General features: G+C 38.8%; 1 protein-coding gene across 1 annotated transcript; it reads right to left on the reverse strand.

Moving 5' to 3' along the window:
- Window positions 1–17,470: 17,470 nt before the first annotated feature.
- LOC146937334 (uncharacterized) lies at window positions 17,471–22,969 on the reverse strand. The gene is made up of 7 exons (XM_085749395.1): window positions 22,657–22,969; window positions 20,956–21,171; window positions 20,197–20,643; window positions 19,741–20,061; window positions 18,629–18,894; window positions 17,739–17,923; window positions 17,471–17,669 (listed from the first exon to the last, which is right to left on the reverse strand). Exons 1-7 carry the CDS (start codon window positions 22,967–22,969, stop codon window positions 17,471–17,473), a joined length of 1,947 nt encoding a protein of 648 aa, XP_085605521.1.
- Between the last annotated feature and the right edge of the window lie 2,105 nt (window positions 22,970–25,074).

The following is a 25,074-nucleotide window of genomic DNA, read 5'->3' on the forward strand; positions in this document are numbered from 1 at the left end:
CACTTAGGCCCAATATCACTCCAAGCCCAAACCTTACGTTTGGCATTATTGCTCACAACATACCCCTTCTCCTGAAGGGGGGTGCACGAAGCAAAGAGACCGGTTCAAACGAACCCCAACGTCTCTCTTGCACGTTGTGCACGTTCCCGTAATAAAATCTCTGGCGATTACACTTCCCATGATTTCGTAACCTCCAGAGCCAAGTGTGCCTCCTCAACGGCTCTGCAGCTCTCCACCTCTATAAATAGGGACTCATTGCAGTCCCCAAGGTAGAACTCTTTTCTTCCTAAAAACCCTCACTCTCTGATCTCTACTGACTTGAGCATCGAAGTGCCTGCAGGTACACACCTCCCATCCGCTCCAAGAAGCATTCTGATGCATTCTGTAACAGCCCGATTTTCGCTAGTTTTATTTTATTATTTATTTATGTGTCTTATATATGTTTATATGTGATTACTTGCTTTTGTGTGTATTTTGGTTGGGATTCGTAGAATTCGGTATTGGAGGGGTATTTTAGTCATTTTGGACTTAGGGGCATTTTGGTCATTTTGAGAGCAGTGGTAATTTTTGTAATTTTGTTGGAGGTTATTTTTAGTGCTTAGTAAGAATATTATTTTATCAAGTTACAAAAAGGTGTAGTAATTATTTTAATTACCGTCAAGTGACCATTAGTGATATAATTTACCATTAAGTGAGTAGTGACATTTTGGGTGTTAGAATAGAAATGGGTTAGTCCCATTAAGGTTTGAGAGGTAAGCCCAATTGAGTAGAGCATATATATAAACTCTAGTTGTTGGTGAAATTAGGTTTTACAAACATTTCACATTTCACTTCATTTGAGAAGAGAAGAGATAGAGGCTAGAGAGAAGAACAACAAAAAGGGTTAGAAGGCAAAGAGTGGATTCATCATCTAGGAGCTAAATTGAAGCTTAGGTTAGAGGATCTTGGTGTTAGAGGTAAGAGGGTTAGATTTCAACCATAATTCACATTTTTTTTTATTTTACCCATTTTGTGAAATTGTTGAATTGAGCCTAATTGATTGTAAATTCATGTACATGTTTTGATGCAATGTTTGGGTATGTAAATTAAATGTTAATTGAGTTGTTGATGATGAAATTACATGCTTAAGTTGTGGTTATATGTGAGCTTTGCATTTTTGTTCAAAAATGATGATATGATGTGTTGTTGTGATGAATTGTTGATAAGTTCATGATGATTAGTTGCTGTTGTGGTTGAGAGATGTTGTTGTTGATGATTAAAACATTGGGTAATCGTAATTATGGAGTTTGCTATGACCTTGTGTTGTTTTTGAATGTTTGATGAAAAATGGGTCAAATGATGAATTTTGTTTAGAGAATGTTTTAGGACAAATTTTATATGGAATTGAATGTCTTTCCATGTTTAGAAATGTTTGGATGAACCTTGGGATCAAATTTGGGCATTGGGGAGTCAAAATTGGGGTTTTGGGTGAAAATGGCTCTTTTTCCTGAGACTGAACTGTCATAACTCGCAGCTGCGAGCAAGCTTACTCGCAACAGCGAGTGACTGCTAACTCACAGTGGCGAGTAGCTCTACTCGCAGTGGCGAGTTGTAGCAGGACAAGGTTCCTGTTTTGCACTCTCGCATCTTTTTCACTCGTTTCAGTCGTGAACTGGTTTATGGTACAAACATGAAAATTGTAGATAATATTTTTATCTTTCTAAGGGCGTTGGTTTGACTTGAATACGATTTTTGGTTAGCAAGTTATGGGGAAAATACTCTTGAAACGTTTTGTCGAAAAATCCCGCATAACTAGTTCTAAGTCGACCCAATCCTTGTGGAATGTTTTTAATCTTTGAAAACTTGATTTTAAGAGTGCAACTAAGGTGGTTAAACTGTGATGTAGTGAACCTACTTGTTTTACTTAGAAATTGGGAAATTCTTTGAAAAATGATGATTGAGACGAACTTTGTGTTTTCATTAATTCGTCGTGTTTGGCCGATTAAATGCTTAATTAACCTCTACTGCACACACATGTGGGTTGTGAGAATACAAGGCATAGGAAATTGAGTTTGTTTACTTGGTTTTGACTTAAATGTTCAATTAATTTAATGTTGTGATTTTGAGAGACGAACTTGACTAAAGATGACTTTAGAGAACCAATTGATTGTGAATCCTTTACGGAGAATTGTTATATGTTATGTGAAGATGATTGGTGGTGTAATTATGTGACAACTTCATGTTGTGTGATTTTTGATGTTGTTGGTGATTGTATATATGTTAAATTGGTGGTGAATTGTTGATGATTGCATATATACAAGTATTGGTGATGGTGAGGTGATTATTGTTTGTGTGAACATAGCATTTGTAGTTGAGTCATATGTTCATGCATTCATGACATATGGTGGTGGATTTTATATCCAAGACTGATGGTGGCGGATTTTATATCCAATTGAGGTGAGTACGATGTTTTTTGTTGCATCGAAGGTTACGACCTGGAGGTGATTTGGTACCACATGTATCTAGATGAGTCTAGAATCATTGCATAAACTGTTGGTGGATTGAATTGCATTGCAATGTGTTTTATGATTGATTGCTAACTGTAATTTGTGGATTGAATTATTGAGGGTTAATTGTTGATTGACAAGGTGAATTTGAGATATGTGTATGATACACTTGTTTAGATGAACTTGGAATGATGGTAAAGAATAATATGCATGTGTTGTGGATACTTGTGAATATATGTATGAATTGTTATTCTTGAATATATTCTTTCATTTCCAATGTTCATGATAAATGTTTTTCGTGGATTATGATGATGTAATGCTAACCCTCAGTGGTTTACCACCTACCTTTCCGTATGGACGGTGTTTTATCTTGGTTTTTCGGGTGTCAAACATTGATTAAGTTTGAACCTTTTTAACCTTTGATATCTCATTTTTTCTTGGGAAGGGAAAAATAAGAAAAAACCCTTGAGAATCGAGGTCCGGGAGTTGTTTTCGCTACGGGAAGGTGTTAGGCACCCATAACGACTATAGTATCATATAGGAACCGTCTTTACTTTCTACACGCGCGCTTTATTTTTAAATGCTATTTGAAAAATGATATTTACACCTAAGAGTTTACTAAGTCAAGAATTGGAGGGAGAAGAAGGTGTTTGAATTTTTATTTTATTGGACTTGGAGAAGTTTTGACTTCTTGCCTACATACCCTTTTAAGGGATCAAACTCCATGTAGTTCTCTTCCAAAAAATGTTTTTGTTTTTGTTGGTTGATTTTAATTTTGAAAATGGAATTTTGAAGAATAAGAGAGAGAGGCCTCAAGGGCATAAGACTTGGAAAATGTGAGGTGGAATTAGTTATTTTGCAAAAAAAAGTCTAAGTGTGATTAAAAATTCATTAAGGTTTTTTGCTTAAGAAAATAAAGCGAAACTTCAATGGGATTTTGATCCCAAGGTTTCTTTGCAAAATTATTTGAGTGAAGTTGTTCATGTTTTTTGGAAAAAGGATTTTTGTCTAAGTTTCAAAGTTCCTAAACATACATCTAAGCATACATTCCCTAAACATACATCTAAAGCATGCATACCCTAAACATACATCTAAAGTATCCGTGTGATGTGTGTGCATGTGTCGGTGCTTGTGTCGGTGTACATCATTAGAGTCCATTGTCCTTTTACATATGCCCTAGTTTACATGCTATGGTCTTGCAAGAAATTAAAAGCGTAAGGAATAGTACAAAAACCCTAAGTTTCCACATGCTAATTCTTGGCATGAAAATTAAAGTGCAAGAAATAAAACTAAAGTTAAAGAATGAAGTATGCTCATGGAATGTATGAAACATGAAATGAAAGGGTTAGTAGCACAAGATATAATAGGGTAAAGAAATAAGGCAAGAAAGTGCTAAAGAAAAGTGGTAAAATCAACAAGAATAAAGTGTCAAAATACACTAAAAATTTACCATAACTTCTCAACATGCATATGACCTATAATTCTTTCATCATAGCAATTTTCAACAGGTTTTATTTCAGCCACAATGTGGAAATTATAGGAACATATTCAAGCCAAGAGTTATGACACACTTTTAGACACATTTGGCACTTTATTTTCACAAACAATTATTTACATGACTTGTAAAACAAGAAACTAACAAATCAAACCTCAAAACAGTATAGAATAGCACCTAATCAGAGGCATGCACATTGTAAATTCACATATCAAGGATCAATATATCATAGCAAGATTTTAGGATCAATAATATGCAAAAATTTCACAAAAAAAACTAACAAAAAGTAACACAAAATCACAAGAAAAATTCCACATATATTTTTATCAATTTTTAACATACCAAAATATCATGAGAACAAAGTTTCAAGTGTCAAAAATAGTTGCAAGAAAGTTCACAAAATTTTTAGAAGTTTTTAACGAGATTTTTAACAAAAAAAGAAAAAAAGAATTGAATTAACAAAGAACAAATTATTTTCATGTATTTTCATCAAGATTAATATGTAAAACACATCAAAATTCATTTAAAATAACAAGAAAATATTGAACAAATTCTTTAGGAATTTTTATCAAAGTTTTTAGGCAAACAATGGTGCAAACAGCAAGAAACAGTGTGCATATAGCGAGAAAATAGGGAAAAAGCAGTAACAAAGGTCCAGGCCCAAACACACAAGATCCACATCCAAACAGAAAGCATCAGGGACCATAGGATTGATCCAATTGGATCAATCCCAAATCCAATGGTCACAAAGCATGGGGAGCATGGGAGTACAGTGGTATGGCGCGCAGGGGATAAAAATGGAATGAAAGCCTTAAAACAGAGAAAACACGTGAGCAAAACACAGTTCCCTCTTCTTCCTCTTTCTTGTGATGCCTCTTCTTCTTCGTAAGGTTTCCGGTGAGCTTGTTCCTCTGGCGTGGTGGCCGGAAACATCACCACTACGCCGGAGTTCAAGATCTCTACAGTTTTCAAAATCCTTCATGTTTTTAGAAATCAATTTCCACACCTATTACCGATCCGAATCCGATTCGAAGAAGAAGGAACTAGGAAAAGACCTAGATTCTGATGTTCGAAAGTTTGAAAGAAGAACAGATAACAATAAATGCAAGATTACCTCTGATTTGCGGTTTGAATCGGTGAATCGATTATGGCGTGCGTGTCACTGAGTTGGAGCCGATTCCCTGCTTCTACCTCTTGCTGCTGCGATTCTGATCTCCTCTCCGTCCTTCGAAAGCGTTCTTGCGTGAATGATTCAGGTTTGAGGAAATTCGGTTTCGCGTGTTGTTGCTTGTGATTCTTGCTTCTCCTTCTTCTTAGATTCTGTCCGATTTGATTCAGTGATGGAGGAGTACCGTTTGAACTTGTGCTTGAATCCGGTTTATAGATTGAGCTCGGATCAATTCAAGTCTTGGCGTGTGCTGCCATTGAATTGTTCACTTTCAATGATGAGTTCGAGAGATTTTTGTGAGGATTTGCGATGGATTGAGGTTTTTGATTGTGAGGTTTTTTATGTTAGTCTGTGAAAATTGGTGGAATTGGTGAGTTTGTGATGAATTTGGGAGGTTATGGAGGTTGTTATGGTGGTTGTGGAGGTTGAAGGTGGTGGTTATGGAGGTTAGAGGTGGTGGAAAGAGTTTGTTATGGTGGAGATTGTGGTGGTTGGAGTTTGTTAGAGATGAAGATTGTGGGAGGGAAAAATGAGAGAAAAAGTTTGTGAATTTTTGTGGATTTTGTGAAAAATGATTCAATTATTAGTTGTGTTGACTCTTTGACCATGAGAACCTATTTATAGGATGCCATGTGTGATGCTTGACCAATATAATGGTGCCACATGGCGTAACTAACTTCTTGGACAAAAAAATCTGCAAAATGAACAAACAAAGGACCAAATTGCAAATAACAAAGACTTTAAGGACTAAAAATGCAATTAAACTGAAATTGGTTAAAAAAAGTAAGTTGAAAAATTAACGTAAAGTGAAACTAAAAATAAAATCAACAAAAGGACTAAAATGAACCAACTACACAAATGAGGTACTTCAAAGTAACCTCTCTCTGTCAAAATTTCACGTGAAATGACCAAAATGCCCCTAGGGACTCAAATGCAATTTTAAAATGGTTTTTAACAGGGAATTAAAGCAAGAGTTTATTCAAACAAATTGAAAAGACTCAGAGACAATTTTTTAGGGATTAAAAGAGTTTTAACGCTGGAAATGACTAAAATGCACTCAGGGACTAAATTGGCCCAAAATGGCTCAGATGCAATCTTTGAAATGGACTTTAACATGGAGTTGAAACAAGGATTTACACAGACAAATTGAAAAAACTCAGAGACAATTTTCAAGGACTAGAAAGAGTTTGAATGCAGGAAACGACTAAAATACCCTTTTTCATGAATTTTGCAAATAACATTGAAATAGAATGCAGAGAAATATGCAATTGATCAGAGACAATTTCAAATAACTTGGAATGCAAGAAAGACCCTTTGGATGGTTTAAAATGCAAGAAAACATAGACAAAGTTATAATTGAAATTTTTTCAAAACAAAGATAGTAAAACATGCAACTAAAACATAGTAAAATATCAGGGTAAGCAATATCAAATTGGTAATTACTCAACAGTAAAAGACACATATCAGAGATGGAAAGATATTTTGAGCAAATATTTTTAGGTCCAAAATTAGGGTATAACAGCTGCCCCTATTTAAGTTTCTTTGTCCAGAGAGTCATGACACGAAGTCTTTGATTTGACGGGACGAAGATACTTAAATATTAACATTTGCACTGTTTTTGGACATAAAAATACGCTTCTCACATTTTCAAAAACATGAATGCCATGCAACATTTTGATTATGAATGCAAGACAAGCAACTGGAGTCTACAGAGCATGTCATATCACTAGGGATCTAGGTATACATTGACAGGGTAGACAAACCAGGGGACAACAGGTAGGTACAAGCTGTTCTTTGGATCGAACTAGCCACTTGACCATGTGATACAAACAGAAGGTGAGTACAAGCTGTTCTTTGGATGGAACTCGCTGCTTGACTGGGAATGGAAATACAGGATAGGTACAAGCTGTTCTTTGGATCAAACTTGTCACTTGACCGGAAACATAGACACATAGGTAGATACAAGTTGTTCTTTGGATCGAACTTGCTACTTGATTGAAAACACAAACAGATATGCAGGTACAAACTGTTCTTTGGATCGAACTTGCTGTTTGGGCTGGATACATAGACAAAAGGCTGATACAAGCTGTTCTTTGGATCGAACATGCTGCTTGATCACTATCACAACATATAGGCAGGTGCAAACTGTTCTTTGGATCGAACTTGTCGTTTGACCGATAACAAAACATAGGCTGGGTATAAACTGTTCTTTGGATCGAACTTGTCGTTTGACCGGAAACACAGGCATATAAGCAGGTACAAGCTGTTCTTTGGATCGAACTAGCCACTTGACCAATAACAAGACATATAGCAAGATACATTGGAGGTTTGATTTAACAAGATACAAATTGAGGGTAGACTGACATTGACTTAATTTGAAGATAGACATGACCATTATTGTTGGCCCAAAAGCAAATTGAGAGTGGATTAGCGTTGAATTGAATTGAATTGAAGGTTGACATTTGAAAGAGACATTGAAAGTTGAAAATAATCAGAGACACAAACATAGACATGGTATTGAATCGAGAGTTTAACAGAGACATAGACATAGGCATTGAATTGAGGGTTGTAATTAAATTGAGTTGGAAGTTGAGATTGAGTTAAATTGAGATTGGGATTGGAAATGCAACATGTATGTATGGTATAACAGTATTATCAAATGTATGAGCACATAAAATGCATGACTTTGCATGTATGAATGCTTGGAAATGCATGATTGGTTTACAATTTGGCAGAGAAGTTTCGTAGAGACAGACAAAACATTGGAAGATTGGGCACGTGGTGGCTCGTGCTATAACATATACACACAGGAATCCTTTTTGGAGAGACCGTCGTTGAGACGTATCGAAGCCATGACTGAGGGCAATATATCATATCACATACAAAACTTGTAGAAGAGGGACCTTGGGAGATTCTTTGATACAGGTCGCCATTGTTAGGCGTGTCAGTGCTGGGTAAACATTGGATGTTCGCATCTGTGGTCAATGCTTTTCATTCTTTCGTTCTTTCATTTTTCATTCTTCAATCCCATTTTTGCCTGAACGGCCCTTTCGGGTTTTCGATTCACCGGGAATAAATTCTTTTCATTGCCCCATTTTTGCCTGAATTGCCTTCATAGGTTGTCAATCAGCGGGATGCTCATTTTTGCCTAAGCCGCCCTTTCGGGTTTTCAACTTAGCGAGCTTTTCATTTGCATTTTACAAATTTTTCTTTCATTTTCATTCTGTTTTTTTTTTCATTCTTGCCATTAACCACAGATCATCCTGGGGAACCACCTGCTTGTAACAGGTATTGAAATAGACATTGACACTCATTTATTCATGCATGTTTCACTGGAATGCACCCTATTGCTCATGTTTGCTTTCAAAATAGACGGAAAAGATTTTTTCAATTTTCAAAAATGTTTGTTTCAGACATTGACATTATCAAATAGAAAGAAAATATTCTGTGCATGGCATTGAAAGTAGAAAGAAAGTAGAGTTTCAAATAACAGCATGGGCTCAAATTGATGTAGAAGAGTGAGAGTCAGCCAAGGGCATAACTCCACGGATTTACAAAGCTCGGAAAATGGTAATTTTATTGGTTGGTGGTACATTGAACACGATGACCGCTACATTTCATAGAAATTTTGAATTCACAAGTACAGAAGCTTTTGATGAAGACGATCATTGACAGCTGCAGATGCTCGAAGGGGTGATTGTGATTTGCCAGATATAGTTACTTGTCTTTTATTATCAACCTCATTTTTGCATGAACCGCCCTTTCGGGTTTTCGGCTCATCGAGACGCTCATTCTTGCCTGAGTTACGTACAATCTCAGCGAGCTTTTTCATATTCATTTTTTTTGTCCCTAACTTTTGCATGGATCGCCCTTTCGGGTTTTCGATCCACCAGGAAGCGCATTTTTGCCTAGGCCGCCCTTTCGGGTTTTCGACCTACCACGCTGTTCTTTTCACATTTTTAGACAAAGTATTTCTTGACTATATCGGCATTTACAAGATCCGGGAGTTCAACACCATCCATGTGTGTAAGGATCAAAGCACCACCAGAGAAAGCCTTCTTGACAACATAAGGACCTTCATAGTTAGGTGTCCACTTGCCCCTTGGGTCGGGTTGCTGGCTTATCCTTCTTTTCAATACAAGTTCGCCTTCCTTGAATTCTCGAGGTCGGACTTTCTTGTCAAAAGCATTCTTCATCCGTACTTGATACAACTGTCCATGAGCCATAGCGTCCATGCGTTTCTCTTCAATCAAATTCAACTGGTCATACCGACTTTGACACCATTCAGCCTCAGTTAATTTTGCTTCCATGATCACTCGAAGAGACGGAATCTCTACTTCTAGAAGGAGAACTGCTTCCATGCCATACACCAGAGAGAAAGGTGTTGCCCCGGTTGAACTGCGCACTGTAGTACGGTAACCATGCAATGCAAAAGGTAGCATCTCATGCCAGTCTTTGTAAGTAGTGACCATCTTCTGAACAATCTTCTTGATGTTCTTGTTAGCGGCCTCAACTGCACCATTCATCTGAGGCCTATAAGGAGAAGAGTTGTGATGTTCAATCTTGAATTCTTCACATAAAGTTTGCATCATGTTATTGTTCAGATTGGAACCATTGTCAGTGATGATCATGTTGGGAACACCATATCGACAGATGATGTTATTCTTGATAAACTTCACTACCACTTGCTTGGTCACATTTGCATAGGAAGCAGCTTCAACCCACTTGGTGAAATAGTCAATCGCCACTAGAATGAAACGATGTCCATTGGAAGCTTTTGGCTCAATTCTTCCAATCATGTCAATGCCGCACATGGAGATAACATTGAGGGCATGTGGAGGCACATGAATCTTGTCAGCATAGATTTGACATTTGTGGCATCTCTTGGCATGTCTGTAGTAGTCACGCTCCATAGTCATCCAGTAATAGCCGGCTCTTAACAGTTTTCTTGACATTGTGTGACCTGTAGCATGGGTCCCAAAGGTGTCGTCATGTACATCGTGCATCAATTTCTCAGCTTCTTGTTCATCAACACATCTCAATAAGACCATATCATAGTTCCTCTTGGATAGGATTTCTCCGTCCAGAAGGAATCTGCTAGCCCATCTCCTCAGGGTCTTTTTATCCCTATTGGAGGCACCAGGTGGATATTCATGATTCTGCAAGAACTGTTTGATATTATAATACCAAGGTTTTCCATCATTCACATCTTCATCAGCCTGATCTGGCATATCTTCAATAGCAAACACATGAGCGGGTCTATCAAGATGCTGACTTTGATTACGGGCACATTATTCTAGTGATTCACACGAAACATGGAAGACAGAGTAGCATGGGCATCAGCTATCTGGTTTTCATCCCGAGGGATATGGCGCAGCTCAACCTTTGTAAAGTATGTCAACAGACGTCTTGCGTAGTCACGGTAAGGGATCAGCTTCTCATGATGGGTCTCCCATTCACCTTTTATCTGATTAATGACGAGTGTAGAATCTCCATAGATGTCAAGGTGCTTAATTCTCATATCAATGGCTTCTTCAATGCCCAAGATGCATGCTTCATATTCAGCCATATTGTTCGTGCATTCAAAAGTTATTCGTGCAGTGAAAGGAATGTGGTGCCCCTACGGAGTTACAATAATGGCCCCAATCCCTTTACCAGAAGCATTGACAGCACCATCAAATACCAATCCCCATTTGCTATTGGGATCCGGTCCTTCATTGATCAGTGGTTCTTCACAGTCTTTTGCTTTTAGATACATAATCTCTTCATCAGGGAAATCAAATTTGATCGGCTGGTAATCATCAAGAGGTTGACAAGCAAGATGCTCAGCAAGGATACTTCCTTTGATTGCTTTTTGAGCTTTGTACACAATATCATATTCAGACAACAACATTTGCCAACGTGCAATCTTTCCAGTGACAGCAGGCTTCTCAAAGATGTACTTGATTGGATCCATTCGGGATATCAACCAAGTTGTATGATTCACCATATAATGACGTAGGCGTTTGGCGGCCCAAGCTAAAGCACAACAAGTCTTCTCAAGCATTGTATACCGAGTCTCACAGTCGGTGAATTTCTTGCTTAGATAATAGATAGCATGTTCTTTCTTTCCAGTCTCGTCTTGTTGACCGAGAACACAACCCACGAAATCATCTAAGACTGACAGGTACATAATCAAAGGCCTTCCTTCCACTGGCGGGACAAGGATAGGTGGTTCCAACAAGTATTCTTTAATGCTATCAAAAGCTTCCAGGCACTCATCGTTCCATACAACAGGCTGATTCTTTCTGAGCAATTTGAAAATTGGTCCGCAGGTAGTAGTCATGTGAGATATAAATCTTGAAATATAATTCAGGCGTCCGAGGAAACCTCTGACTTGCTTTTCAGTTTGAGAGGCCGGCATCTCTCTGATGGCTTGGACTTTGTCAGGATCAACTTCAATGCCTCTTTGACTGACAATGAAGCCTAGCAACTTTCCAGATCTTACACCAAATGTACACTTGTTAGGATTCAACCGCAGCTTGTACTTTCTCAATCTTTCAAACATCTTTTTCAAATACACAACATGCTGCTCTTCATCACTTGATTTCACAATCATGTCATCAACATACACTTCAATTTATTTGTGAATCATATCATGAAACAAAGTAGTCATACCCCTTTGATAGGTAGCACCCACATTTATCAAGCCGAACGACATCACTTTATAACAGAACGTTCCCCATGGAGTGATGAAGGACGTCTTTTCTCTATCTTCAGGTGACATCCGTATCTGGTTATAGCTAGAGAAACCATCCATAAAAGAGAACACTTTAGACTGAGCAGTACTGTCAACAAGCACATCAATATGAGGCAATGGGAAATTATCTTTTGGGCTGGCTTTATTCAAATCTCTGTAATCAACACACATTCGAACTTTCCCATCTTTCTTTGGTACTGGTACAATGTTGGCAATCCACTCAGGATATTCAGTTGTCATGAGGAAGCCCGCATCAATTTGCTTTTGCACCTCAGCCTTGATCTTAAGAGCCATGTCTGGACGAGACCTTCTCAATTTCTGTTTGACAGGAGGACATTCCGGTCTTGTCGGTATCCGATGTTCCACAATCTTGGGATCTAGACCCGGCATATCTTCATATGACCATGCAAAGACATCTGGATAATCACAGAGAAGCTGAGTAATCTTCCATTTCACTTTTGGCTCAAGTGCAGCTCCAATCTTGATCTCTCGCTTGTTCTCTTCAGTACCCAGGTTGACAAGCTCAATTTCTTCCTGGTGAGGCTGAATGGCTCTTCTTTCTTGCTCAAGCAATCGAGTGATCTCATGCGGTATCTCTTCATCATCTTCCTCATCTTCAGCTTCATATACAGGGAATTCAAAATCTGGAGGAACCATAGGGTCACTGTGTTCAACGGGTTTATTATGGTTCAATCTGCATAATATGATTGGGATGATTTTAGAAAAAATGTTTTTCATGCAGATTTTTGAAATTAATAAGAAAATACAGATGTTTTGATTTTTTCTGGCATTACCATTATTTCCAAGTAAAGGCAGTAAAAAGTAAAAAACAAAGAGTCGCGGAAAAGACGACAATTTTTATTGATAACGGCAATGCCGAAACAAACATGCCCTTACAAAGGTCATCACTTTCGCCTCGGGCAGAGCGAAAGGATTGTTATTTTGTAAACAAAGAAAAGCATGAGCAACAAGACACATTACATGGAAGCATGCATGACTAAAGGAACATCAATTGCCTCCCAATTTCTCACGGTGCCTCCAGGTACAACAAACATAGGCACTGATAGATATCTGGCAATTGTACCAAAAACTATCGAAGTAGTAATAAATATCGATCCACAAGGACTGTGTTAGTTTCAATTATAACAAGTACGTTATACGTTAGGATGTGTAAAAATTATATTTGGTTGCCCTAGGCAGAAAAAGTTTGTTTTAATCAGAGTTGATTAAAGTTGAAAGAGTTTGAAAGAAAATTATATTGAGATGAATGGTTAAGCCGGTGAATCCACTATTGCTTTATATGAAAAAGTCTTCCTCTCTCTACTCTCAATTACTACTCAGTTTTTACGATAAATTAACTAAGTGACTTTGATCAATCTCTCGCATCAAAGCCCTTTCCTAAGTTATAACCCTATTAATCTCTTAACGTGATTGAATAACTGCGGAAGCAATATTGGAACGTTAATTCATGTATCATAACCCTCAATTTCCTATCTCTAGGTACCTAGTGTTGAGTTAAACACAATTACTAATTCAGGATTAAAAGCTAGGGCTAGTAGTCATTCAATTCCTAAGATCAATTCATGTAATTGCAAGAAGCTAGGGCTAGTAGTCATACAAAACAATAATCATGAAAAGCAATAAACACAAGTAATTCTGAATAAAAACTGAATAGCATTGATTATAGAGAGAGTTCAACTACAAAATCATATATTAAAAGAGTTTCATCATGGCTTAACCAAACTAAAGGTTTAGCTACTCATAGCTAAACGATCATAAGAAATAACAAGAGAAAACATACATAAATCTAACCAACGGGGTGTTGGTATGAGATTCAGGGCTCGTTCCTTGGTCTCCTGTCGTCCTTGATGCTCAAAATCGTAATAATAATCCGTCCCAAAACCCTTGCTAAAGCTGGATATTTATAGAAAGAAAATTAGGGTTTCAGAAAAGCCCACCATCGTGCCACGTTACGGGACCATCGTGGCACGATACCTTCATTAATCTGACGTGCCAGCAAGTTCATCAACCCATCGTGGCACGTTGTGTCTTCCTTCGTGCCACGAAATTTCCAGATTGTCACCATGAACTCCACATCGTTCCAACGTGCCACGACCAGTTATCAACGTGGCACGTTTGCTTATACTTGGGCAATATTTTCCTGTTTCATCAAAGTTTCTTCTCTTGAGCTCTTGTTCCTGTTTTAGCTTGATTACACCATGAAATCATTGCAGTTGACTCTCTAAATGCTATAATAAAGACCTAAATATGACTAGATAACTAGTGTTGATGCACTGTCATCACAACCCCAAACTTAAACCATTCCTTGTCCTCAAGGAATCAATTTGCAAATGGAAAAATCGCAGTGAGATAACAACTTACCAACCAATGATATGCTTAAAAAAAGTTTACTCCCGGTGTAGTGATGTACCGGATGCCTAGCTCATACCCAAATCCACAACTCCACGCAATTGTTTGAATAGGGTCACACAATCATCATGCAGGTCTGCTGTATTACCATAAGCTTGAAAAATTTCTAAACTGTCAATCAAAGTCAAAGTCAAGTACACACTTTTAAGGTCTTTCAGGGTTATAACGGGGCTTAGGTGAAAGGTGGATATAATTTGGGAAGTAGTTTTTATAAAATAATGAAGTTAAGCTCATACTACTTGGATATCTTTGGTAACAACACAGAAAACCAATCTCTTTCCTTTCAAATTTTTAAACAGAAGAGTACTAGAGAACTTATTCTTTTGAGACATATAAACATTGTTGGTCTCATACACAAGATTCTTTTCTTTTCATTTTTTTTTCCTGCACATTTTCAAGTGCTTTTCAAGAGACAAAATATAATATTTAGGATTTTCCTTCTCTTGGTTCTCTAGTACCCCCACCCCAAACTTAGGAAGTTGCTAATTCCAGAAGCAACCCCAAACTTGAACATTTCACAACCTAAAGAGCTTACTTCAAACAAATAATTGGGACATTCATTCCTAAGGTCTTCTAGGTTTGTAATGTGGCTCGTCACCGAACAAAAATGATCTATACCTAATGGCTCAAATTGGTTTTACAAAGGATAAATAATGCATAGATCAAGGTAGGCTCAAAAAAAAGGCTCAAGGTACCAAGCACTTTGCCTTAGTGTGTACAAAACAAGACCAATCAACAAATAGAGAAATATCGCAAGTTCTAGAAACAGCAGTTGCATGGAACACTCATATATGTAAAATTGGAAACATAAAAATTTGGCTATGGACCTTACAAGTTTAGATATCTGGGAGTTGTGGCTACCTATTTCCTTTGCCGAACATTTCCCTCTGAATTAATTAGGCATATCCTCCTTGAACTCTTTGGCATATCATTGGTATAGCACTGATATGAGACTGATAAATTTCCACAAACAAACAGATTCGTTAATAATAAACAAAGGAAAGCATTACAAACGGGGGGAAATTAAAGTTAAACAAAGTGCAAACCAACAAAATGTTCCAACGGAATGAAAATTACATCAAAATAAACGAAATAAAGATAGAAAGCTGAAAAAAATAAAATTGGACTCAAGTCCATCACTGCTCATCGTCATCAGTGGCCTCTGGGTCACCCTGCAAACCAGCATAAAACTCATTCACGCTCTGATCACTAGCTGCCTTCCCACGAGCAAAGTCGGATCGAAGGCGACCCTCTCTCTCTCCAGCACGTCTCCTCTGTTCCATAATGTAGTCCTCCATGTTGGCTTCAGTGCCAAACCTATCAAAAGCATTGCTCTGAAGGGACCTCTGACGGTGCTCATCAGCAGCAAGAGAAAGCTCCGCTCCAAAGTAAGGACCGTCCACATACATCTGTGATGATGTATCCTGGGCCAAGCAAGCCATACCTCCCAAGTAATCAAGCATCATCGGGTGTAGTGGTGGGTATTGAGGCGCATCCTCCTGCATGGGTTGTGCCTGAGATGGTCCTCCATGCTCTCTCTGAACCGGTGGTCCCTCATGACCCTTTTTCTTCTCAAACTTCACCATAGCCGTATCATCAATGTCTCCTTTAGACTTTAGCATGATATCCCCATGCTCCTCGGGAACACCCTTCGCCTTGCACAAGGCATTGATCAGACAAACATGCCCTAAATGAACTGAAATCCCACAATCTGCCATTTGTTGAATGCTCAAGTTGATCAATCGCCCAACATTAATCCCATGTCCAAAAATGATTGCTTCCACAATGTATAACCTTTCCATGGGCAATTCAGAAGTGGCAGACACACTCTCCAAAGTAGAATGAATGAATGAAGCCCAAGCCTTGTATTGTGGCTTGAGATCCACCACATCCATCCTGGTGGGAAGCCCAGTAGCTCTAGACCGCACATAATCCACTCCTACTTCTCCAATTTCATGCAAAATCTGCATCAGCTCATCATCAGTAGGAAAGTTTCTTTGACTCCTCGACCTCCTCCATTCCACATGACAGTTTCTCGGAGGCTTCAACCCTAGAAGTGCATTGATGGCTCTAGGACTGTAATCAACCTTCTTTCCACGCACAAAGGAAACATTATCCTCCCTTCCATAAGCATTTGCAAAGAATTCAAGAGCAATAGTACGATTGCCCTCTTTAGTTACCAAGTTGTTCAAGCTTTTCCACCCAAGGGCATTCATAGTAGTTTCAAATTGTGGATACCTCTGGAGATTGATGAAATCGAACTTACGTTCGCCAGAAAACTTGAATCCTTTAATTTTCTCGAACCGTTCAGCATGCACGTCATCTTCGAATTTCTCATAAGTGGGTTCAGGTGGTGGTTGGGTTGATTGAGTGTTACGGGTTGTTCTGGAATGTTTGTTGGATGCTGAGGCCATTTGTGAAGTTAGATTATATGGTTTGGATGTTTTGGGATGGAGGAAGATGAAGATTTGGGGTTAGGGTTAGTGAGAAAAGGGTTTGGTTGAATTTGAGGTTAAAGATTAATGGGTTGGATATATGTATGGGTTAAGTTGTTTGTAGGGGTGATGGAGATGATGAATTTAGGTTAAAGGACGAATTTTTGAGGTTGAAGATAAGTGAGACGAAAATTTGGCAGAGTTTTGGTAGGGAAAATGGGAATGGTGAGAAATTTGTGAAGTATGTATATATAGGAAAAGTGCATCGTTCCACGTTTGGTTCAGATCGTGCCACGAAGCTATTTGTAACGGTCAAATGATTTCAAAACTTCCCACTCACGTGCCACGATGCAGGAAAACGTGGCACGATCATAGTTCTGGGCAGCAACGTGCCACGTTCATAGTCCCATCGTGCCACGTTCATAGTTCTTCCAGCAAACGTGTCACGTTTTGAGAGGGTTCGTGCCACGAAAATTCCAGTGGCGAACCATGTTGAAGCTACTCTCAAAACGTGCCACGATGAAGAACCATCGTGCCACGTTGGTCTAGGTTTAGAGAAAAAAAATTTCTTTTCAGCTTTCTAAAAATATTTTTGCTGTTTTTGGTTTATGAAAATGCAATAAATAAATATAAACAATACCTGAGCGGATCTAAATCTGATGGGTTGCCTCCCATCCAGCGCTTCTTTACCGTCACTAGCTTGACTTATGATGACCCCTAAGGATCATTCAACACCACTCCCGCTCTATTCTTTGGGAGTTCACCCCCAAGGTATGGTTTCAGCCTTTGTGCGTTTACCTTGAAAGTTTCTTGCTCACCAGGCTTACTAAGCTCCACTGCTCCATAAGGAGACATATCTACAATCACGAATGGTCCGGACCACTTGGATTTTAACTTCCCGTGAAATAACTTCAACCTGGAATTAAACAGCAAAACAAGTTGTCCAATATAAAATTCTCTCCTCACCAACCCCTTGTCATGATACCTCTTAGTTCTCTCTTTGTAAATTACGGCGTTCTCATACGCACGCAATCTCATCTCCTCTAGCTCATTAAGTTTTAATAACCTTTTCTTTCCAGCTAAAGTTTGATCAAAATTTAGGGCTTTGATAGCCCAGTAAGCTTTATGTTCCAATTCAACCGGGAGATGACAAGCCTTTCCGTAAACCAACTGATAAGGGGACATCCCAAGGTGCGTTTTAAACGCAGTTCTATATGCCCAAAGAGCGTCATCTAACTTCCTAGACCAATCTTTCCTAGAAGACGCTACAGTTTTCTCCAAAATTTGTTTCAACTGACGGTTTGAAACCTCCGCTTGACCACTAGTTTGAGGATGATAGGGAGTTGCAACTTTATGTTTGATATTAAACTTTTTAAGCACAGTTTCAAGAAGATTGTTGCAAAAGTGCTTCCCCCCATCACTGATCAAAACTCTAGGGGTTCCAAACCTAGTGAAAATATTTTTCTTCAAGAAATTAACCACAGTTTTAGCATCATTAGCAACACATGGTATCGCTTCAACCCACTTGGTAACATAGTCAACGCACACAAGTATATGGAGATAAGAGTAAGAGGAGGGAAATGGTCCCATAAAATCTATGCCCCAACAATCAAAAGGTTCAACTTCAATGATTCCAGTTAGGGGCATTTCATTCCTCTTTGAGATACTACCTGTTCTTTGGCATTCATCACACCTCTTTACGAACTCTTGGCAATCCTTGAAGAGAGTGGGCCACCAGAAACCACTTTGCAAGATTTTCGCAGCGGTTCTTTCCCCACTATGGTGGCCTCCATAAGCTGAGCTACGGCAGTGCCACATGATACTGTTAGCTTCCGTACCTGCAACACAACGTCTAATCAAACCGTCAGCACTTACCTTAAATAAATAAGGATCATCCCACAGATAGTGGTTTGCATCCTTGAAAAACTTTTTCCTCTGGTGCTGTTCCATGTCATCCGGAATTATATTACCGGCCTTAAAATTCGCCATGTCGGCAAACCAAGACCTTTCTTCAATCGACATCAGCTTTTCATCCGGGAATTCTGCTGTGATAGCCTTCTCTTTCTTTGTCACCTCCTCATTTTCCAACCTTGAAAGGTGATCAGCTACTACATTCTCCACTCCTTTCTTGTCACGAATCTCTAGATCAAATTCTTGCAATAATAGGATCCACCTCAACAACCGAGGCTTTGAATCACCTTTTGTTAAGAGATATTTAAGAGCTGCATGATTTGAAAAAATAATGACTTTGGAGCCTATTAGATAAGAACGATATTTCTCCAATGCAAATATTACTGCAAGCAACTCGTTTTCAGTAGTGGAATAGTTAACTTGATTTTCATTTAAAACCTTGCTTGCATAGTAAATTGCATGGAAAAATATGTTCTTTCGTTGGCCTAAGACTGCACCAACAGCATAATCACTTGCATCGCACATAAGTTCAAAAGGTAAATCCCAATCGGGTGCAATGATTATTGGTGCAGTTACCAACTTGGTTTTAATCAAAGAAAAAACATTTAGACACTCAGAATCAAAATCAAAATCATTTTCTTTGACCAAGAGGTTACAAAGGGGCTTATAAATTTTTGAAAAATCTTTTATAAAACGCCGATAAAAACCGGCATGCCCCAAGAAACTCCTAACTCCCTTAACATTAACAGGTGGTGGAAGTTTCTCTATAACCTCTATCTTTGCTTGATCCACTTCTATGCCTTTAGCACTTATTTTATGTCCCAAAACTATACCTTCGGTAACCATAAAATGACATTTTTCCCAATTTAAAACAAGGTTAGTTTCGGTGCATCTTTTTAGTACTTCATTTAAGTGGAACAAGCATTGGTCGAAAGACTTACCAAACACAGAAAAGTCGTCCATGAATACCTCGATGTTCTTCTCTATCATGTCAGAGAAGATGGAGAGCATACACCTTTGGAAGGTCGCCGGCGCATTACACAGCCCAAAGGGCATTCTCCTATAAGCAAATATACCAAACGGACAGGTGAACGCAGTCTTTTCTTGATCTTCCGGAGCCACTGCAATCTGATTATACCCTGAGTACCCATCCAAGAAGCAGTAAAAGGCTTGACCAGCCAATCTCTCTAGCATTTGATCCATGAAAGGTAATGGAAAGTGATCTTTCCTTGTTGCAGAATTCAGCCTCCGGTAGTCTATGCACATTCTCCAACCAGTTACGGTACGTGTGGGTATCAATTCATTCTTTTCATTAGCCACTACCGTCATTCCTCCCTTCTTAGGCACCACATGAACAGGACTTACCCAAGAGCTATCAGAAATAGGGTAAATCATACCTGCATCGAGCAATTTTAATACTTCCTTCTTGACAACTTCCTTCATTGTTGGGTTTAGTCTTCTTTGAGGTTGAACCACAGGTTTGTATTCAGCCTCCATATGTATTTTGTGCATGCAATAGGCTGGACTAATACCCTTTAGATCAGAAATGCTCCATCCCAATGCGCCTTGATTACTTTTCAACACCCTCATTAGTTTCTCTTCCTCTAAAGGTGTCAATGTATTACTGATGATTGCTGGTTTGGAAAAATCTTCACTAAGAAAGACATACTTCAAGTGTGGAGGGAGTTCTTTCAACTCTGGATTTTTTTCTTTTTCATTGTTCAATGTTTCCGATCCCCCATATTTTTCACCAAGTATAATTTCAAGTGGCGGGTGGTGCATTTGTTGCTTGCTTGCCTCAAGCTGCTTGACACAATCCTTTACCTCAATATCTTCAGTATCTTCATCATTCTCTATAGAATTAACTAATGTTCTCTCTAAAGGTTGTGTTGGTTGAGGCTTACGAGAATCATCTTCAATTATCTCATCAACAACATCAATTCGGTAGCACTTAGGATTTTCAGCTTGATGTTTCATGGCTTCAAAAATATTAAACACAACTTGCTCGTTGTGGAATCTCAACATAAGCTGGCCCATTTCAACATCAATCAAAGCTCGACCGGTTGCAAGGAAAGGTCTTCCAAGAATGAGTGGCATGTCTTCATCTTCAGCCATGTCTAGGATTACAAAATCAGCAGGAAATACTAGCTCATTGACCTTAACTAGCACATCTTCAAGTATACCAAAAGGGTAAGAGATTGACCGATCAGCTAGAGTAATGGTCATTCTTGTTGGCTTTGGCTCCCCACATCCAAGCTTCTTCATCATTGAAAGAGGCATCAAGTTGATACTTGCCCCTAAATCACACAACGCTCTACCAATGTCTACCGGTCCAATAGAACAAGGAATAGTGAAAGCACCTGGATCTTTTAATTTGGGTGGAAGTTTCTTTTGAGGAATTGCACTACAATTTTCTGAAAGTGCAATGTTTGCATCATCTTTTGGTTTCCTTCTTCGAGTCAGCAAGTCTTTCATAAACTTAGCATACATGGGCATTTGATCAAGAGCTTCACCAAAGGGAATGTTCACCTGAAGTTGTGAGAAAAGCTCCATGAACTTCTTGAATTGATCGTCCTCCTTCTTCTTCTTTTTGGCTAAGTGAGGGTATGGAAGCTTCACATATGATGGAACAACTTGTGGCTGATCTCCATCCTTCAATATTTGACTCTTAGACTTCCTCAAGATTGAATCTTCATCGATCAATTTCTCACTTTTTTCTCCCTCTATTTTTTTCTTCCTTTCATTTTCAACTACTCCTTGATCATTAACTTTTTCAACTACAACCTCATTATTCTTTTCAACTTCACCTTCTTCTTCTTCCTCCACTACTACTTCATCAGCCTTTTTTGGAACTTTTGGAACTAGAGGTGTCAAGACCTTCTTGCTCCTCAACTCAATAGCATTGCAAGACTCATTTTTAGGGTTGTCTTGTGTGTTACCTGAGAATCCGCCTTTGTTTTGTTTAGCCAATTGTTTAGCTAATTGCCCAAGTTGAGTTTCAAGCATCTTTCTGGAGGCTTCATTGTTCTTTCTCTCAGCCTCTTGACTCTTCTTCATCTCTTCAAAGTTGCCTTGAGTCGTCTTCATAAAGTTCATCATAGTTTCTTCAAGAGCCGAAGGCTTCCTTTGTTGTTGTGGAGGATTAAGCATCTGAGAGTTCAAAGCGTTGTTATTTGAGTAACTGAGATTTGGATGCTTGTTGATACCTGAGTTGTAGTATTGATTTTGCCTTTGATAACCTCCCATGAAATTAGCTTCCTCACTTGATCCTTCTGGAACACATTCACCATTGGGATGTTCTTCACCGCATAAGTCACATTTGATTGCAGCCACCTGTTGTTGCTTATGAGCCAAAGTAAACCCTTGAAACTCCTTAGTAAGAGCCTCTATTTGTTTGTTCATGGCTGCTTGGTTAGCTAGGATTGCTGTTTGTTCACTTACACCAAACACTCCTCTTTCTTTCTTCTTAGCTTCAGCACGATATTCATTACTCGCCATATTTTCAATTAAGGCTTGAACTTCATGATCAGTCTTGCTCTTAAGACTTCCTCCCACGGAAGCATCTAAGAACATTCTAGTGTTTGGTGTCACCCCCTCAGTGAAGATTTGGAGGTATTGTTTCTCGGTGAACTCATGATTAGGGCATCTCTTCAGAAGCAAATTGAATCGCTCCCAAGCATCATACAATGATTCACCTTCTCCTTGCTTGAAGTTAGAGATTTCCATCTTCTTTTCCCAATATTTAGACATAGGGAAATATTTCTCCAAGAACTTCAGCTCTAACTCTTCCCATGTTTGGACAGTCCCGTTTGGAATTGTTAGCAACCAATCTTTTGCTCTTCCCATCAAGGTGAAAGGGAACATCCTTAGTTTCTTTTGTGCTTCAGTCACGGTGGCTGGTTGCACACAAAACTCGCAAGTCTCAGCAAAGCGGCTCAAGTGTTCATGGGGACTCATAGCTTCAGTCCCATCGAATTGCTTGTCCCTCAAACCGTTGAGGACAGTTGTCTTGATATCGAAAGCAACGGGGTTTGCTGGTTGAAAAGTGTGGGTCAGTTGACCGCAATGAGTTGCTAACCTGTAGTCCCCTAGCTTTGGTCTTGGTGCAGGTTCTCCCATGATAGCAGATTGAGGAGAAGCAGATGTTTCAGATTCAAGTGAGAGTGGCTCAGGTATTTGTTCTCGAACACCCGGTGGAACGGAATGAGACAACCTTTTCAACCGGACAGCTTTCCGGAGTCCTCTAGTAGTCCTTTCTATTTCCGGATTGAATTCGAGATCTTTGGAGCTCACTTTACCTCGCATAAACAGCAAATACCTTAGTAGCACTGCACAATACAAAGTAATCAAATGAATATTGAAACAAAAAAAAATAAAACTAAAAACAGAAAATAAAATTGCAGAAATCCTAAATTATAACGTAATTGCCTTGTTGAAACAAATCAACAGTCCCCGGCAACGGCGCCAAAAACTTGATAGATATCTGGCAAGTGTACCAAAAACTATCGAAGTAGTAATAAATATCGATCCACAAGGACTGTGTTAGTTTCAATTATAACAAGTACATTATACGTTAGGATGTGTAAAAATTATATTTGGTTGCCCTAGGCAGAAAAAGTTTGTTTTAATCAGAGTTGATTAAAGTTGAAAGAGTTTGAAAGAAAATTATATTGAGATGAATGGTTAAGCCGGTGAATCCACTATTGCTTTATATGAAAAAGTCTTCCTCTCTCTACTCTCAATTACTACTCAGTTTTTACGATAAATTAACTAAGTGACTTTGATCAATCTCTCGCATCAAAGCCCTTTCCTAAGTTATAACCCTATTAATCTCTTAACGTGATTGAATAACCGCGGAAGCAATATTGGAACGTTAATTCATGTATCATAACCCTCAATTTCCTATCTCTAGGTACCTAGTGTTGAGTTAAACACAATTACTAATTCAGGATTAAAAGCTAGGGCTAGTAGTCATTCAATTCCTAAGATCAATTCATGTAATTGCAAGAAGCTAGGGCTAGTAGTCATACAAAACAATAATCATGAAAAGCAATAAACACAAGTAATTCTGAATAAAAACTGAATAGCATTGATTATAGAGAGAGTTCAACTACAAAATCATATATTAAAAGAGTTTCATCATGGCTTAACCAAACTAAAGGTTTAGCTACTCATAGCTAAACGATCATAAGAAATAACAAGAGAAAACATACATAAATCTAACCAACGGGGTGTTGGTATGAGATTCAGGGCTCGTTCCTTGGTCTCCTGTCGTCCTTGATGCTCAAAATCGTAATAATAATCCGTCCCAAAACCCTTGCTAAAGCTGGATATTTATAGAAAGAAAATTAGGGTTTCAGAAAAGCCCACCATCGTGCCACGTTACTGGACCATCGTGGCACGATACCTTCATTAATCTGACGTGCCAGCAAGTTCATCAACCCATCGTGGCACGTTGTGTCTTCCTTCGTGCCACGAAATTTCCAGATTGTCACCATGAACTCCACATCGTTCCAACGTGCCACGACCAGTTATCAACGTGGCACGTTTGCTTATACTTGGGCAATATTTTCCTGTTTCATCAAAGTTTCTTCTCTTGAGCTCTTGTTCCTGTTTTAGCTTGATTACACCATGAAATCATTGTAGTTGACTCTCTAAATGCTATAATAAAGACCTAAATATGACTAGATAACTAGTGTTGATGCACTGTCATCAGGCACATAACTACTTTCAGCAGCATCTTTAGCAATAGCATTAATAAACCCAGCACTATAGAAAGTTCCTGTTGAAACGCCTGAGGTCGGGGAGAACCCAAAGCCCTCTTTACGCTTGTTCTCCAAAATCTGTATCACTTTGCCCCAGCCAGCAGCTTGCCCTACTTGAACAGCTTTATGGGCGTCTTTCAATGAAGCCATACTAGCACTACCTCTTCGGGGTTCTGTACCTTCAACAGTCAAGCCTTGAAATGACGTCCCTTCAGCGGACCCTGCTTCAACACAAGAGAAAGATGATACTTGACTAACCAGATATGCTTTTTCACCATGTACAGTGACAAGCTTACCGTTCCTCACGAACTTGAGCTTTTGATGTAGAGTGGAAGTTACTGCCCCAGCATCGTGAATCCACGATCTTCCGAGGAGACAACTGTAAGAAGCATTGATGTCCATGATCTGGAAAGTGATCTGGAATGTCTCAGGACCAATGGTAATTGGCAGATCTACCTCTCCAAGAACATCCTTACGAGATCCGTCAAACGCCTTAACCAAGTAGCTGCTTCCTCTTAGAGAAAGTCCATGATGACTCAACTGTCTCAGTGTAGACTCAGGCATTACATTTAAGGACGATCCAGTGTCCACCAATACATTGGATATCATGTCAGACTTACATTGCACTGAGATATGCAAAGCTAA

The sequence above is a fragment of the Medicago sativa genome, chromosome 3 (assembly GCF_051527215.1).
Source record: "Medicago sativa cultivar Bolivia chromosome 3, Bolivia_mono, whole genome shotgun sequence".
Classification (NCBI taxonomy): domain Eukaryota; kingdom Viridiplantae; phylum Streptophyta; class Magnoliopsida; order Fabales; family Fabaceae; genus Medicago; species Medicago sativa.

What these genes read in the sequence shown, in the direction of transcription:
- LOC146937334 (XM_085749395.1), bottom strand. Translation starts at nt 22,969, where the DNA reads ATGCGAGGTAAAGTGAGCTCCAAAGATCTCGAATTCAATCCGGAAATA. An exon ending in GTTGTGTGATTTAGGGGCAA is followed by an intron (nt 20,644 to 20,955) that starts GTATCAACTTGA and finishes ATATTTTTGAAG; the next exon opens with CCATGAAACATCAAGCTGAA. An exon ending in GAGCATTTCTGATCTAAAGG is followed by an intron (nt 20,062 to 20,196) that starts GTATTAGTCCAG and finishes TGCTCGATGCAG; the next exon opens with GTATGATTTACCCTATTTCT.